The following is a 16,789-nucleotide window of genomic DNA, read 5'->3' as shown; positions in this document are numbered from 1 at the left end:
TTCACAATTAAAAATAAGGTAATATGGCAAACAAGCCAAACAAGGACTTAACACCATGATGAGAGCAGATAAGACTTTGGTTCTAAACGTATGTGGGATTTTCTATGATAGGTTCACTCCTGTTTGTAGACTAAACCATGCATTTACCTGGCTGCAGTGATAAAATGTCAAAACTAGGAAATGGAAATATGGTCCATTTTTTGATGCCTATTCAACTTTGGCCAATTTCCAATTCAGTGGAGATCTGAGTCTTATAGGCAATTGTCATTACAGGTCAGCTTTGATTAAAAAATTTGACTTGAGGGAAGATCTTGAAAAACCAGCACTTCGAAGGAGAGATAAATGTACTTATTTGTAGGGCAGATTAGGACTGCTATTGTTTGTGCCTACCACAAAGGAAAGGGAATCAGAGCACACGTTTTCAAATATCCTCTAAAATATACATCATGTTGGGTCCTCAGAGATGTTTATTAGAATTCTTAAGACAATTCTTAAAAGTATTGTGACCAAGATGTTGGGTGGATTTTCTTACTTTGTGTCAATATTTCAGAACTTACTCCCCATGTTTACTGGTGTCAAATCCCTAAGGCACTGCATTTTTCAATAAATGTCTGCTGTGTTATTTAAGTGCCGACAATTGCAAGGAAGAGTTGTCTGTAAGGAAGATTAGAGCTCACGAAGCTTGCATCCTGGTAATAAGGGCTGATTGTCCTGTTGGAAAGTGGTATCACGTTGTCCTGGCATATGAGACTGCCCTGGCTACCTAAATAATTGCTACCATAAATCCACACTCAATATATTTAATTTAATATTGATAGTAGCGTATTAGCTCTTCTAACACTTTAGTGATCATACCAGACATTATAAATGCATAATTTATGTAACGCTTTAATATAATATGCTACTATGTGGACTTGAATATTTCAGTACTGGAAAATTCAGCCTCTATGAGCATAACACATGTGGAGAAAGACACACACGCATACATAATAAGGCAGATGGATAGATAGTGGGAAACATAAAGAGACTCACACAGAGGTTTTTATCCAAAGTTAGAAAGCTGGAATGTCCATTTATTTCATTCTGTTGCATCTAGGAACAACTTGCTTCTAAGGGTCTGTTCTCCATTCTGAACTTAAAACTCTCCAAGGAAGAGGTTATCTTGCAATAAAAAATGACAGTTTTGTCAATATGGGCAAGGAGGTATATGTGGAAAGGTTGAGGGACTCTAAATGATCCCATCTGAATATAAATGAATTTAGGAGTAAAAGTGATGAAACAATTTGTATTTCTGCAATGAAAGCTTTAGTCTGGATTTAGAAGCGGAATTCTGCATCCCCAGAGAGAGTGACCAAAAGGTCAAGGCAGAAACGAGATGCTTGTTAGCTACTATAACATGGAACTTATTGGTCTTGCTGCTTCCCCAAGTGCAGGGGAGATGCCTCGAGCAAACAGCCATCCGTGTGAGCACTGATGGAAGGTGTCCCTGAGCCAGACACCATGCTTGGCACCTTGCATTCTCTGCTCTAATCCTCACTTCAATCTGGCAAGGCAACTACCATCATTGCCTTTTCAGAAAAGGAAGCTGAGGGTCTGAGAGGCTAGGCTACATCTGCAGGATCACTGAATTAAGTGACGGCAACCACGGAAAAGCAAGATAAAGCAAGCTACAGTTTCACCCCATGGCTCCCACGTAGATGATACATCCCTGGTCTCCATCCCTGGCTTTTTGGCTGCTTCCACTCTGACATGCTGTACATTTGCTTTGAAAGACTCAGCTTATATGTGTATAAATATGGATGGTATAGCTTTCTCTCTAAATGGAGGGAAAGGCTAAATTGGCATTATTGCAAAATGGGAGGGGGGGCGTGATTTGTCCACAGCAGGCATGGAAATAAAACGTTTCCCAGACAAGAGTCAAATCGGGAGTTCTGTGAATGGATGAGGCAGGGCCTGCCTTCTGGTAGCATTTTTGTTTGAAATGCTTGCAAAGGAGAACTTCAGAAAGAGATGAATCAGTTCCGGGAGCTCTGCGGGGTGACCCAAAGGCAATTGCTCCAAGTCCCTACCTTTTGATTGATTTTCATTGTCTCCTCGGTGTGATAGAGAAGGAGTCTTTCCCCGGAGGAGCTCAGGTTAACGTATACCTGGAGGCAGGGGTACTGAGAGAGCTTCCAGCAGTCTGGGCCACAGCTGAAGGAGCAATTAAAGGTTTCTGTAATGGAGGCATTCAGCAAGGTGCATTGAGACTCTTCGGTCCACACACTGTAGAGAGAGGGGTGAGAGAGTGAACACAGACCCAGAGGAAAGCAAGGGAGCTGTTAAGTAGAGGGCTTCATCTGTCATGAATCTTTCCCTCATCTATAATACATTCAATTGCAATTTGGCTCTGTGCATAAAGTAGACACCTTTGAATAGAGCAGCTTTAGGCAAGTTACAGAATAAATGTAGACAAACATTTCCTGGCACCTGAAAATTTTTCAATGTCTTCTATTGGGTATAGTGTAATATTCTTCAATGTCTGGTTTAAGTTAGACTTTTTTCCTTATTTAATTCACTGGTAAGCATACACATCTTTTAAAATCACAACCTGCACTCAGCTTTTATTTCTCCACTGTAGAGCACTCCCTGCCATGCCCAAGTCCTCATCTCTGCAATGTTCTGCTTTGTTCTAGTTTTCATTCCAACCCCCATCCCCATCACAGGCTAGTTTGTAGGCAGTGATGGTATAAGGAGCAAGAGGAGGGAAGAAGGCAAAGTGGAAGAGGGGCTTAAGGAAGGAAAGAGATATACTAAAGGGAGAAAAGATAACCCTTTCATCATTCCTAGGATATTATTGTTGCACACCTCTTCACCCCAATGTGTGCTTCACATATGTCTTCTCCTTTTGTCCTCCAAGAAACCCTGAGAGTTAGGGATTCCTTTTAAAGGTGAGTGGACTGAGGGTCGGAGAAATCAAGTTACATACCCAAGCCACACAGCAGGGATGTAGTGGGAGTTGTGACTCCACTCAATCCTGTGTTTCCCTAAGGCTGGCTGGGCTCATGCCTCTGTGCTCTGCTGCCTCCCCGTGAGCGCCATGGACAAGAAACCCTTCCTGCAGACTGATGGGTTAACAGCCACACCCTGGGACACTCAACAGATGACACTGAGAAATTTCCAGATGCTCATTCGTCAGGTTTTCACCCTAGAATACTTATAAATTCATAACCAAGGGTAACACTTGTAATTAGAAAGTAACACACCAACAATGAGTGTTTTGCTCCAGGAAGCAAGCTGACTACTATAGCGATCAGAGAACAACATGCTTTGTAGGTTAATACAGCTTCCTTCTGTTGGACATGCGTGGGCAGGAGCCCTCTTACACGTGGGGAGTTTTATGCTAGAATCAGAATACCTGACATGACCCCTGATGGTGGGGCAAATTGTATTTTCCTGGGACAGGGATGGTCAGATTTCATCTGTAGTATGAGGAAAAAGGTCTTAGATGGTTCTAAGCAGATGTGAGGACCTGAAAGCTTGGAATTAGTGAACGCTTGGGGTCTCAAGTTTCTTTTCGTTGAGAAGGAGCACAGCTGAAGTCCATCGGAGAACAAAGCCCAGCAGCTACAAATGTGAAAGATGAGCCTCAACAGCAAATTACTGTCTTGTAGCTACATGTTGCTTCTAAAATGAAAGTAGTAATTTAAGTAGAGAAACAAATGCCGCATAATGGTTTGAGTCTCTTTTGGACTGAAACTTCAAATTTTTCATTTGAAAGGGCTGTGTTTCTTTAAACAGCTGAACCGCATGGGACTTTCTCCCATTAGTTATAGGAATGGTGGACTCTCCTGTACTAGCAATGTCCACCTCATAGAAAACAGCAGGAAAGATGCTGTTGTAATTGGTCATATGACTTATTCAGAGTGATCTCACTATTTATTTGCCTCCAAATGTATTTAGTGAATTTAGGGTAAATAATAAATGAAAAAGGTTCAAGGTATCTATCTATCTATCTATATCTATCTATCTATCTATCTATCTATCTATCTATCTATCTATCTATCTATCTACCTGTCTATAAAAATATATAAAGTTTATCCACAGTGGTGTTTATCAGCTTTGAGGCTACCTTAGAATCATGTGGGATCTTTAAGAATATTAGTGACTGAGTCCCACTCCAGGCTAATTTAATCTGAGCTTCTGGGGTGATGCTGGTAGGGCCTTGGCATTTGTATTTTTTAAAGTTCCTCAGGAAGTTCTAGCATGCAGTCAGTTACTGATGTGTAGCGTGTCGGTGGGGTGGGGTGGAGTGGAAAAGGTATGAGGGTGAGGAACAGGCAGAGGTGTGAGATGGTAAGGATAGGTTCTAGAATTAGTGGGATGTGGTTTTGAATCTCGGCCCTGCTACCTGCTAGAGCTGGTTTACCCAAGGCAAATCGTTTAACTCTCCTGAGCCTCAGTTTTGCCAATTTCATAATGAATATGGCCAAACCTCATAGGGTAGTTGTGAATTCAAAAACCTATGGAAAGTCCTTGGCATGCAGTAGTCAGTTTGCCAACAGAGCGATTTCTATCATTGTCAGATAACCCCACTGAGCAATTATTAGGTGCCAAGCACTGTTCTGAGTTCTCAGGAAAGAAGGTGCAGAAAAGACCTCAGGGTGAAGTGACAGGTGGAGGAAAGGGGGAGACAAATGGCAGCGCCCACCCTGCCATGACGTTACCTCTGCATGTAGGAGCGGAGGAGCGTGATTCCCAACAGGAAGTACATCATGATGGAACACACCATCATGGTCAGGCCCAGGAGGATGGCTCGGTCCTCTCCTGCCTTCAGCGCTGTAACCGTTTTCCTTTTGTCCAGGAGGTCGTGGTCCCTGATTTTTTGGTAAATATTTCTGAGGTTGAAAATAATACAGTTTTACATGAAGTTCACAGTTGCTCAGCAGATGCTTACAGAGTGGCCCAGTCCCTGTCCATGCCTTCCTAGGAACAAAGAGGCCCAAAGGAGCCTCCAGATCCCCCTGAGTGCATTTGGAGCCTGCTGACCCAGACCGGGACCCCAGCCCCAACATGGGCACACTCAGACACACGCGCCCGCATGCTCACGTATGCACAAGTAGAAACGCACTCCATCCCCCCACCCCCCGCCGCTTCTTTAACTTGGACCCAGGTCTAACAACTTCTCTTTTTCCTTCTCTGATTTTAAATCAAGGAAGCACTCCTCTCAACCCTCCAAAGAATGCTCTGGGCTTCTTGCCTTTGCCACTTACCCTTAGCTGTCATCATTTGACCTTTTTATAACCTCCGAATTAATGGAACAATAATCCAAATAAATTGTAATATACATCAGGAATCTATCAATTTAAGGCCTTATTTCCCTTCAGCAGTAATCAATAGAAGTTGCTTTGGTTAATGTTTTTCTCATGCTTAGGGCTGTGCAGGGGTCTGTTGGCTTAGATTTACAAACAAGATGAAGGTGTGGAGTGGTGACCCAGCTTTCCTTTCCCGTCTGGGGCAAACTTGAGTGAGTTTAGAAATGTGTCAATCAACTAAAATCCAGACACCATAACTTTGGATGCTTTCTTTAGTGTTTCTGTTTTTTGTTTTAGAACAGCAACACAGGGTGAGTGAGAATATGAGGGAGGAATCACATTGTCTCCTGAGTTCCACACCTGATTTCAGTGCTTACTAGCTATGTGATCATATATGTTCTTTAGATTTTTCTGATCCCATTTCCTGGGAAGTGGAAATAATGTTTGCTTTACTTGTAATGATTAATGAGATGACATATGTAATCAGCCAGGAGAATGACTAACATGAAATAAGTATTTAATAAATGTCTTCTGTCCCCTTTTAGAAAGGGGGGTGGGGAGCCACAGCTCACAACACGAGCATCACATCCTAAAGTTGTGAAAATTCTCCGAAGGCATTTCCTAAATGACAGAATGGTAAAGAAATGAATAATATACAAATCTTGGGAGTGTGGGAGTGGATTAGAAACAAGGTCTGGAGGGAAAGGCAGAGAAGAAATGAGAAAACAGTGGGGGAATTTCCTGTAGATGGGTGTGACAGCATGATTGTGCTTAATATATTTGCAAGCTGTTTTAGGGTAGAGAACGTATTAATCTTGTCAGAGTGTAAAATCAACTGATTAACAACAGCTTCTCCTTTTCCTTCTTCTTGTTCTTGTCCGGTTCTCTACCTCTTCCTCTATCTCCTCCTTTCTCCCCTATTCCCCTCCCTCTGCCCTCTTTCTCCTCTCTTCCTTATTTTAAATTTCACTTCTTGAGGTAGTTTATGCAAATCTTACCCTTTCCTTGGGAGTGCATCCATTGCAGTAGGAGATTCATTGCTTAAATAGAGACCTTCCTTCCTCATTTTTTCCGCGCTCCCTTCTGCCCTCTGGGGACCTGCAGCTCCTCCCCTTGGATGTTAATCACTTGCATTTCCGAGGCACTGAGAGCTCACTTCTTTTATTCTCCAGCTCTCAAGTTCAATGTCCCTGAACCAACTGGCATGCCCTGCTTCAGACTTCCTAACCTGGCAACCATCCACCCTCCAAGTTCCACCATTCTTTTCTGAGATTCTCTTTGCAAATGGGAGGATTTATATCGAAGCTCTTTAAACTTGACCCTTGATGAACCTGAATAAAAATTTTCAGTTCCCATTAACAGCTAAAGCCAGTGAGCAGGAAGCCTTCTGAAGCAGGAAGAGACAGGCTGAGTCTGGATAGTTTCAAAGACCTGCCATAAAACAATATCCTGATGTTATTTTGTTCATGATAAATGTATGTTAAAATACATTCATCAACATGTATTTAACTCCAATGGCTGCTATTGTGATGTGCATGTCCGGTAGATAAAAGCCAGCAAGGACAGAACAATTCCCCAGAATTCCAGAGCTTAGGCTGCCGCATACCCTCACTTAAGCAGTCCATACCCGCAAAGAGATGAACTGCAATCTGTTATATCACCGGAACAAGGAGCATATAAAAATGATTCAAGTGGGTAATTTAAAAACAAATCACAATTTGAAAATGCTGAATAAATATCATTCAGATGCTCTGGGATGTGTAGAGAAGGGGGAAAATGATTGGCTTCCACACAGCTCAGAGGCCTCTGGGAGAATGGGAAAGTAAAGTGGGTTAAATGAGGTAGTGCATACTCATGGAATTCATTGGTAAATGATGATTAAATTAATGGGTGAGTGAAGAAATGAAAAATGAGGAAGAGCAAAGGTCTCAGTTTTGGTGCAAGCCATTATCTTCAGTGCTGGGATATGGTCCTTGCCTGATGGGAGTGCAGACAGGAAAATAAATATCAGTATAGTGTAATAAATTCAATGACAGAGCTATTTCTAGAGTGTTTTGACTGAACGGAGGAGGGATAATTTTCCTCAGCTTTGAGGGAGCATGACTGGGGACCAGAGTTGGGGTTAGGCAAGGCTGGCTGATGGAGCAAGGCTGTAAAGGAATTCTCAAGGTTGAATCAGAGTTGACCAAGTGAGACAAGGAATCAAGGGTTATTTTAGACAGAGGGAATCATGTGAACAAAGGGATGGAGACAAACAACTGTGTGTGCGGGTGTCAGAAAGTACAAGCATTTTAGTATCCCTGCGATGAGTGTGGGGCAGAAGTGCTTGAGAAGGTAGGTAGGTCATGAAGTGTTTTGTAAGTCATTCTGAAGAACTTGGTCTGAGTTCTGTAGTTAATGGAAGCAGTCAGAGAGTGATAGAATCAGAATTGAGCTTCAGAATGATTGCTCTGGCTGCAGTGCGGAGATGAGATTAGAAATAGGACAGAACTTAAATCAGGGAGAAGTTAGGAAATTGTTCTGTGATATTGGCAAAGGATGGTGAGAACTGGATCTAGGATGGAGGTAAGATGGATGGAGAGAAAAGGATGTATGGAGAAATATCCACAAAATAAAACTTCAGAATTTAGTGATTGATAGACTGTAGGCAGGATGAGGAAATGAGAAAGAGGGTGTAGTTTAGATTTACACTCATATATTTGGCTTGGATGACTGGGGAAATGCTGGAGAGTGTTGAGGGAGGGATACCTTCTTTTCCTACTCTTGAGGATTCCAAAGTGGGGAATTCTGATGCCCTCATCAAGTGGGGAGACCCTGATTGTCCATTTATAGACACCCTCCTGCAGTGTATTTTAGAGTTTGGATGGAGGAGCGACTGATCTGATGGATGAGCTAGGCCAGAGCCTGACAGCCAGGGCACCACCTTTATCTACTGGGTAAGTTTGATGGTCATTGTCTATGTGTGGCACAACCTTTTTTGTGCATTGTCTTGGACTTGACTTTGTTCAGGCATGGTGTGTCTTGGCCTTCCAATCTCCAGGTTGTAAGCCCCAGTTGGAGAAGGGTGGATCCTGTCTTGAGACTGAGTTAGGTGGTCCCCACCATTCAAATCATCTTTAACACAAGGTAGGAGGAGGATCAGGATGCCATATTCTGGGCCTCAGGCCTGACCGTTATCCCTTGAACCAGGAAGCCTTTTACTGTGCAGGGTAAAAGGTAAAATCATGCAATTTGGGGGTGACAGCCACTACCAGCAGAGTTGATATTTGGTCAGCCTTTAGCTCTTTCTGCCTATCCTTTCTGAATCTGGCTGAAAGGGGTAAACACAATCATGAACACTTATGCACTGAGCCAGAGTAGAAAGAAGTAACAAATATAGCAGAGATAAATGAAAAACAAATTTTATCCAGGGTATGGCAGATGAGTAAAAAAATGGCTAAAGATAAATTTAAAAAATGGATAAAAATAAATAAATATTCAGCTAGATTCAGAAAGGATAGGCAGGAAGAGAAAATGCCCACCAGCACACATTAAAGTAGAGAGCTCAGAAGAAGTGATAGATTTGGGGCATGATTACAAATTCTGTTTTGAATAAATGAGAGTTCCAAAAGTAAGTGTAGAACGAATTTGGATATATGAGTTTTCAGCAGTGTCCTGGCAGGGTAATATGTTACAGCTTTGTTGAGGTTGTCTTGGCTTCATGGTGAATCATGAATCGATATGATGGATGCAAGTCAACGTCTATACACGTTGAAAGTAACAAATAGTAGATATGTGCAGTATCTTTGTTATTTATATGGGGAGACATTCTACCCAAATCTTTTAGGGGAATGGAAGTTATTAATAAATCTTTAGGGCAAATTCAAGTATAACAAAAGTCTTTATGTTAAATATCTCATAACAAAGGTTTTCAATTGTCCAATCAAACTCCATTCTGCAATCCCCCCCAACACACACACACACCAAACAATAGATAAAATAATACAAGCCTACTCCAACCTCCAAATTTGGATAGCTTCTTAAAGTTTGATATAAGTTCCTAGTCTATATTTCATAAGCAAATTATTTACGAACCAGTTATATATAAACATGGAGGTAACGAGTAAAAGGTTGAAGAAAAATTTTGTCCTTGGCCTTCAACCATTTAAATGTGGATTCTCTTAGTATCTAGTCTACAGGGAGAAAGTATGCAGATTAAGGTAAAGGGAAATTATTAATTCATTTGTTCATTCATTTCGCCAACATTTTAAACTATTCATAAGATGCAATACATTGTGATAAGTTTTGGGGGATAAAAAGTGAATAAGGCAATTCTCCTGAGAGAACCAGGTGAGATACAGATCTTTATAATGCATTGTAATGAGACTGATTAAAGAGTGTGCCAAAGGGAAGCTAGCCAACATACTGAGGGCCAATTTGCAAAGGGATTGGTTACCAAAAGCTGGTTTACTAAAGAATCAATTCACTAAATAAATAATTTTCCCATTTAAAAATTTAATAAAGACTTGTTTTAAGGAGTATTGTTTAAATATAGTAAATGAATAGGAATACATTCTTATGAATATTTTAGGAGTATATTTTAAAAACACATTCAATCATAAAATATGTTTCTTATGAATATATTCTTTTTAGCAGAATTTTAATGTCTGTTCAATTTTTTAAAAGCTAAATTTCTTAAGGAAGCTTAATCTCTTTACAAATATATCCTTATGAATATATTCATAGACATAATTTTCTTGAATATATGTGTAAATATATGCTTTTACTAGAGATGGCAAAATTAAGCATTTCATCTTTTAGTTTTTGCTGGTTTTTTTTCCCAAATCCTTTTTAGAATCATTGTCTGTCTTGATAGTATTTTTATCATCAAGATTCTTGTGGCAAATTTCATGGTATGACTGCTAGACGAATTTGTCAAATGCATCAGTATGCCAACATTTTGTTTCTTTTAACCATTCATAAAGGTTGTAGTAATTCATTTTGGGTGGGACTTTTTAATAGCTTTTAGAAGATTTCTGTGAAGTTTTATTTGAACAGTCTTTATTTTGGCCTTATGTCATCAATTTATAGCATGTATAATTTGTCTCTGCCCTGCTCATTCTCTATTGCAACTGGAGGGATCTGGGAAAGAATGAGGGGGCCCACTGGGGAAAGTTGGAGAGGAAAATCAGCCCAAGGCACAGCTGACTAGCTGCTCCTAAAGAGAGAAAATATGGGGCAGACAGGAGGGCAAAACAAAGGGTAAAGCAATAGGAGGGTATGGTGGGGGAGGTAGCATATATAGAGAAGGGGACATGGGGGGTAAAAAGAGTCTGAGACCCAGAGAAGGAAACACAGTGGGGCAGAGAAAAGTAGCAGAGAGCTGAAGGTCCCGAACCTGGGTCCCCTTCCCTACAACCCTTTTAGTCCCTGCTAACCCATTTAAAGTGGATGACTGAACTAACTAATGATTGTACAAAGTTATTAAATTTTTAATGACTGTACAAAGTTTTTAGTCAATAGCCAAATTTGATAAATTCACTAAATTGATTGATTGTCAAGTTGACTCTTTGGCAAACTGGTTTCAGATGAATTGGCTATCACTGTATTGGCCATTCCTTGAAATGGGCATTTAGAAAATTGGTTCTATACAAATTGACCCAGGATTATGATTTAAAGGCACTTGTAAGTTTCCTGGTTGGGGGTCATAATTTGGTTTAAACAGAGATGATTAACTACCCTGGAACTGATTTGAGAATCTTGAATGAACAAACAACTGAGGTAGAACTGAGGTAGAAAACACACTATCCAGGTTGAAATGTGAGAGAAAAGGGGTAGTTGAGCTTGGCCAGAGTCTAGGATTCTACAGGTGAGGCTGGAGGACAATGGTCTGGTAAGATAGGCAGGGGCCAGTGACAAAGGATCTTGTGTGGCTCTTGAAGGTAGAGGAACCATTAAAAGAATTTAAGCAAGAGAGTAATGTATTGAATATACTCGTACTTTAGAAAGATCACTAACAGAACCAATTCTGAAACTTCCTATGTTTTCAGTGTTCCGTAAAGGTGGGGGTGGGTGGCAATAAAAAGCAGTGGCATTGGAGATAGAGATTTAACATTTTGGCCCAGAATAATAATTAAAATTCTGGATAAAAGAAAACCTCTCCAGGTATTCAGAAATACAAAAGACATCTAGGGTATTAGAATATGGAAATGCAAGAAGACAAATCTGTAAAGGGTCCTAAGGAGAAAGTATCAGAGACGTGAGGGGCACCTGGAGGATGTAGTAAAGAGAAATAGGGAAGATAGGAATCATTAAGTGAAAAATTATGTACATCCAGAATTATTTGGATGAGCTCTCATTAGGAATTTACACAACACTCAAGGCTACATATTTCTATTTTTGCCTTTCTTTGCTAAAGAAATCTGAACTTCTCAAAGGTTAGACCCAGACCACATTCATCCTTATAGGCTTAGTCTCTTGCACTGAATAGGCTCACAAAATATGTTGCTTTTACATGAGCTAGTAATGGCTATAATGTTTAGTTTTTACATAGCAAGCATAGGGAGGTTGAATAGTTACTTGAGATAAAGAAAGTTGGGGAAAAATGGTTAGAATCAGCTCCTGGCTTCTCTTTTCCCACCGGTGTCCATTGATTCTTCTGCCAATAAATTTAGAATTCCTTCCAGAAAACATTTGAGTTCTTCAGGCACTGAAAGCTCTAGCTTCCAGGCTTCAAGGAAAAATGCTCTTTAACTAGATCCTACAAGGGCAAACCTGTGGGGCCATGGATTGCTCAGTGACTGCTGAGCTGAAATGAGCAGACTGCTACACAATTTCTTTCCCAGGGGCACCCAACCTGTTATTTCCTATGGCAGAGTGGGGCATGCTTCTGTTCTATCATTTGTCCACCAAAGCTGTGACAGTATAGATTCAGGCCTCAATTCGGTCAGGTGATAGTGCCCAGTTGTCTGGTCAGGCAAGCACTGTCCTAAGCATTAGTGCAAGGATATTTCATGGCTAGTTAATAAACCATGAAGGCTGGTTTGTAGAGTCATCAGTTGATTGCATCTGTAGCTAACTACATCTGTCATCAATTAAGTGTGTGTCTTCCATGATGAGAGAATCTAATCAGTAGGATTTAACTCAAACAGTTGAAGAATTTTAAGGGAGAAGAAAAGAATTTTCTTCTCTTCTTCAGCCAGTGAGCCTCTCCTGTGGGGCTGTCATCGGAGTTGCCAGCCTCAAAGTGTGCCCTATAGATTTTGGACTCTTGTATCCCCATGGTTGCCTGAGACACTTTTGCAAATCTTGTATTTACTAATATCTCCTCTTGGTTCTGTTTCTCTAGAGAACTTTGACTAACACAGCTTGGTACCAAGAGGGGGGTGATTCTTGAGAAACAGAATCTTAAAAATGGGTTTTTACAATTGGTTTTCTACTCTGATTAGTTTCAAAGGTGCTAATGACTCTATTTCTAATAATCAGGATGGCACCCAAAGTCCATGGTGTGAACTGGCAATAAAGATACGCAAAATATCACCACTTAATTCTGCTAATTGTTCACTTATATGAGACCAGGGTCTAGGTGACAGTGTTTTTGATATCTTAACAGAGTTTTGTGGAGTTATGAGGTATAATGATTGTTCTAGGTTGCTAGCTGCCAGAATGCAATATACCAGAAATAGAGTGGCTTTTAAAAAGGGGAATTTAAAAAGTTGCTAGTTTACAGTTCTAAGATCGAGAAAATGTCCCAATTAAAACACGTCTATAGAAATGTCCAATCTAAGGCATGCAGGAAAAGATATCTTGGTTCAAGAAGGCTAATAAAGTTCAGAGTTTCTCTCTCAAATGAGAAGACACATCGCTAATATGGTCAAGGTTTCTCTCCCATCTGGAAAGGCATGTGGTAGACACAGCATCATTTGCTAGCTTTCTCTCCTGGCTTCTTTTTTCATGAAGCTTCCCAGGAAGTATTTTCCTTCTTCATCTCCAAAGGTCACTGGCTGGTGGACCCTCTGCTTCTAGTGGTTATGTCATTGTGCTTTCTCAGATTTTCCTCCTTTTTCCAAAATGTTTCCTCTTTTATAGCATTCCAGGAAAGTAATGAAGACCCACTTGGAATAGGTGGAGACACAGCTCCACCTAATCCAACTTAACAACCACTCTTGATTGAGTCTCATCTCCAGGGAGTTGAACTAATCAAAAGTTTCAAACATGCAGTACTGAGTAGGGATTAGAAGAAACAGCTGCCTTTACAAAATGGGATTAGGATTGAAACATGGTTTTTCTAGGGTACATACATCCTTTCAAACCAGTACAATGATGTTGGATGCTTGTTCTTTAATATGCTGGATAAAGTTATGAGAGAAAGGGATGAGCTGAAGGCTTCAAATTTGTAACTTAAACACCATATGAAAGATGTAAATGTTTCTATATGTGCCCTGAAAAAAATCTTATTTCCTGTGGTTGCAGAAATGAGAACTCTGAAAAACAGACCCAGAGTCTCATTGTGTGAGTTGCAGATTTATAACACAAACTAAACTCTCAAACTTGCAGGGTGTCTGCTGTTAAAGTAAGGGCTTTGATAGGAAAAGAATGGGATCCTGAAATGTGGGAGGGGAATATTTAGCTTGAAAATGATGGTGATGGGGAAATGGAAACTCTGGATTCTGCTGAGTCTTTGCTAGATAGACCTGTAATTGTCTATCCTGAGGAAACAGTCACCCCACTTTCAGCCTGTCCTGAAGAGACAGGTACCCAATCTACAACCTGCCTTGAGGAAATAGCTTCTTAGACTCCAATCAGCCCAGGAGTCCACTATCCAACCTCCACCTAAAGAGATTAACCCATCATTGCCTCCTAACCCTGTAACCACCTCACCTGGGGAAACAGCCCTCACTTCTTTTTCTGGAGTGATTAATCCTGTTTCCCCAGATGAAACTACAATGGAATGCACTGAGGTAATTGGCTTGAAAGATACTTCTAACTCTTTTCATGACCCACCCCTACCACCTCTCTTTTCTCCAAGACCTATAACTAGACTCAAGTCCCAATAGGCCCCAAAAGGTGAGAATCAAAGTGTGACCCATGGTGAGGTTTGCTATACTCCAAAAGAACTGCATGATTTTTCCAAACTATATGGACAGAAATGAGGGGAATTTATGTGGGGAATGGATATTAAGAGTGTGGAATAATGGTGCAAGGAATATAAAATTGGATAGGCTGACTTTATTGATATGGGTCCACTAAGCAGAGTCTGCACTCAGTGTAGTAGCTCCAGGGGTTAGAAAGGGAGGGGATTAACAGTTTGTTTGATGGTTGGCTGAAACATGGATCTAAAGATGGCTGACATTACCTAAGGTGGAAATGCCAAAACTGCCCTGGTATAATGTATGTGAGGGGATCCAAAGGCTTAGAAAGATTGGAATGTTAGAGTGGATTTATCATGGAAGACCTGCTCAATCACCCTATCAAGGGAAAATAGAAACTACACAATGGAGGTAAAGAAGAGTTTTCCTGGAATACGGAAGATCCCCGAGGGCATCTCTCAGTACTGTCATGCCCTAAAAGTTATAAAAGACTAAAGTCAATGCAAAACTGCAACAACCCAATCCAGGCAGGACTATACCAATGGCCAAGAAACTTCAGAAATAGAGGCTTGGGTCACCCCACCAGGCAAAGAACCATGGCCAGCTGAGGTGCTTGTTGAGGGTAACAAGAACATGGAATGGGTCGTGGAATAAGGTGGTGATAAATATGAACTATGCCCATGTGACCAGTTAGGGAAATGAAGACTGTGATGGTATAAATATTTCCTCCTTGTTTTGTTATGAGTATGTTTGTGTTTGTACATAAAGCCAATAACTTGTTTTCATCCTATCATATGACATAAATTGCATTGTTCATGTCATAGTATTTAAATTGTAGCATATAAAGTTTAAGAATGAATGTTTTCTTAGTACTTGCATCCTATTCTAGAGGATTTAATGCATTTTCAATTGTATACAGGACAGTTGAGTATTGTTAGGTGAAACATATATTTGTTATTGTGTCCTATTTAGAGATTAAGTATGGTTTAAGGTGATGTGTATAGCTGTCAAGTTGACAATGTGTGGACTGTGATGTTAGGTTCAGGTATCAACTTTGGCCAGGTGATGGTGCCCAGTTGTCTGGTCAGGCAAGCAGTGGTCTGACCATTACTGAAAAGATATTCTGTGGCTGGTTAATAAACCAGAAAGCTGGTTTATTAAATTAGTCAGTTGATTGCATCTGTGTCTGATTACATCTATGATCAACTAAGGGTATGTCTTCTACAATTGAGAGAATCCAATCTGTTGAATTTATCCCAATTAGTTGCAGATACTTAAGGGCAAAGAGAGAATTTTCATCTCTTCTTCAGCCAGCCAGCTTCTCTTGTGGAGTTTGTCAAGGATCTTTGTTGGAGTTGCCAAATCACAGCCTGCCCTATGGATTTTGGACTCTTGCATCCCCACAGTTGTGTGAGGCACTTTTAAAAATCTTATCTTTATAGATGTCTTCTGTCAGTTCTGTTTCTCTAGAGAATCCTGACTGATACAAAAGCCTTCCATATATTTGAAATGTGCTCTTTTGTATGTATATCCTCATCTTCTATTAGTTCCAGATTTCATGATTTTTACTTGAGCATTTATTTATATGATCCAAGTTGATTATTTTAATTATTATTATTTTTTAAACTTTGAAAGTGTGTATCCCTTTGGGAGCAATGTGGTTTAGAGTTCGGGAATAAATGATAGTAATATTTAATATAGTCATTAAAAAGAAGGGTTTTGTCCATAAACCTAATGTTATTAATGTCAATTTATTAATCCACAGGACATCCCAGTAGGTCTTGTGATATTGTGGGCCATGTTTTATGCATGAGACACTAGGGGTGAGAGAGAAATTATGGAAGCAGAAGTAGTAGTTGTTCTTTTTAGGCCTGCCTTTTACTTATAAGATCACACAATTTCCAAATGGTACTTTAATTCTTCTTATTTTTATCTTATTCATTAACACAGTAAATTTGATAAAATGTTTTAGTGCAAGATTTAGAAGAAAGTAGAAAATTATGTGAAAATTTCAAATAAATTATGATATCTTTATAACTTAAAGAGCCTTTGAGAAGCATTAGTTTTACATACAACTCATTGTTTGGCTTCAGTGCAATAACAATATCTAGAATAACTCACTATATATGGAAATAAAGCATATAGTTCTAAATGACCCATGGGTATTGGAATAAAATTAGAAAATATTTAGAATTGAATGACAGGAAAAACACCACAGAGCAAACAGTGGGATGCTGCTAAAGCAATTCTTACATAGAAATAGTTAGCCTTAAGTAACTATATTTGATAAGAAAGGCTGAAAATTAGTATATTAGACATTCAACTTAGAGTGTCATAAAAGGTTAGTAGAGTATTCTGGAAGAGAACATAAAATGAAATAAATATATGAGCAGAAATAAATGAACTAGAAAAGCTACATTAGAGGAT

General features: G+C 39.9%; 1 protein-coding gene across 1 annotated transcript in view; it reads right to left on the bottom strand.

Moving 5' to 3' along the window:
- The window catches only part of KCNMB2 (potassium calcium-activated channel subfamily M regulatory beta subunit 2), a 126,557-nt gene that overhangs the window by 10,081 nt on the left and 99,687 nt on the right, over window positions 1–16,789 (bottom strand). The window contains exons 4-6 of the mRNA XM_077159376.1: window positions 6,523–6,625; window positions 4,707–4,877; window positions 2,070–2,265 (exon numbers count right to left, since the gene is read on the bottom strand). Coding sequence (XP_077015491.1) covers window positions 2,070–2,265; window positions 4,707–4,877; window positions 6,523–6,625 — 470 coding nt within the window. The remainder of the gene's footprint in view (window positions 1–2,069; window positions 2,266–4,706; window positions 4,878–6,522; window positions 6,626–16,789) is intronic.

The sequence above is a fragment of the Tamandua tetradactyla genome, chromosome 5 (genome assembly GCF_023851605.1).
Source record: "Tamandua tetradactyla isolate mTamTet1 chromosome 5, mTamTet1.pri, whole genome shotgun sequence".
Taxonomy (NCBI): Eukaryota; Metazoa; Chordata; class Mammalia; order Pilosa; family Myrmecophagidae; genus Tamandua; species Tamandua tetradactyla.
The sequence above is the reverse complement of the archived record's forward strand: the minus strand, read 5'-3'. Positions and strand labels throughout refer to the sequence as shown.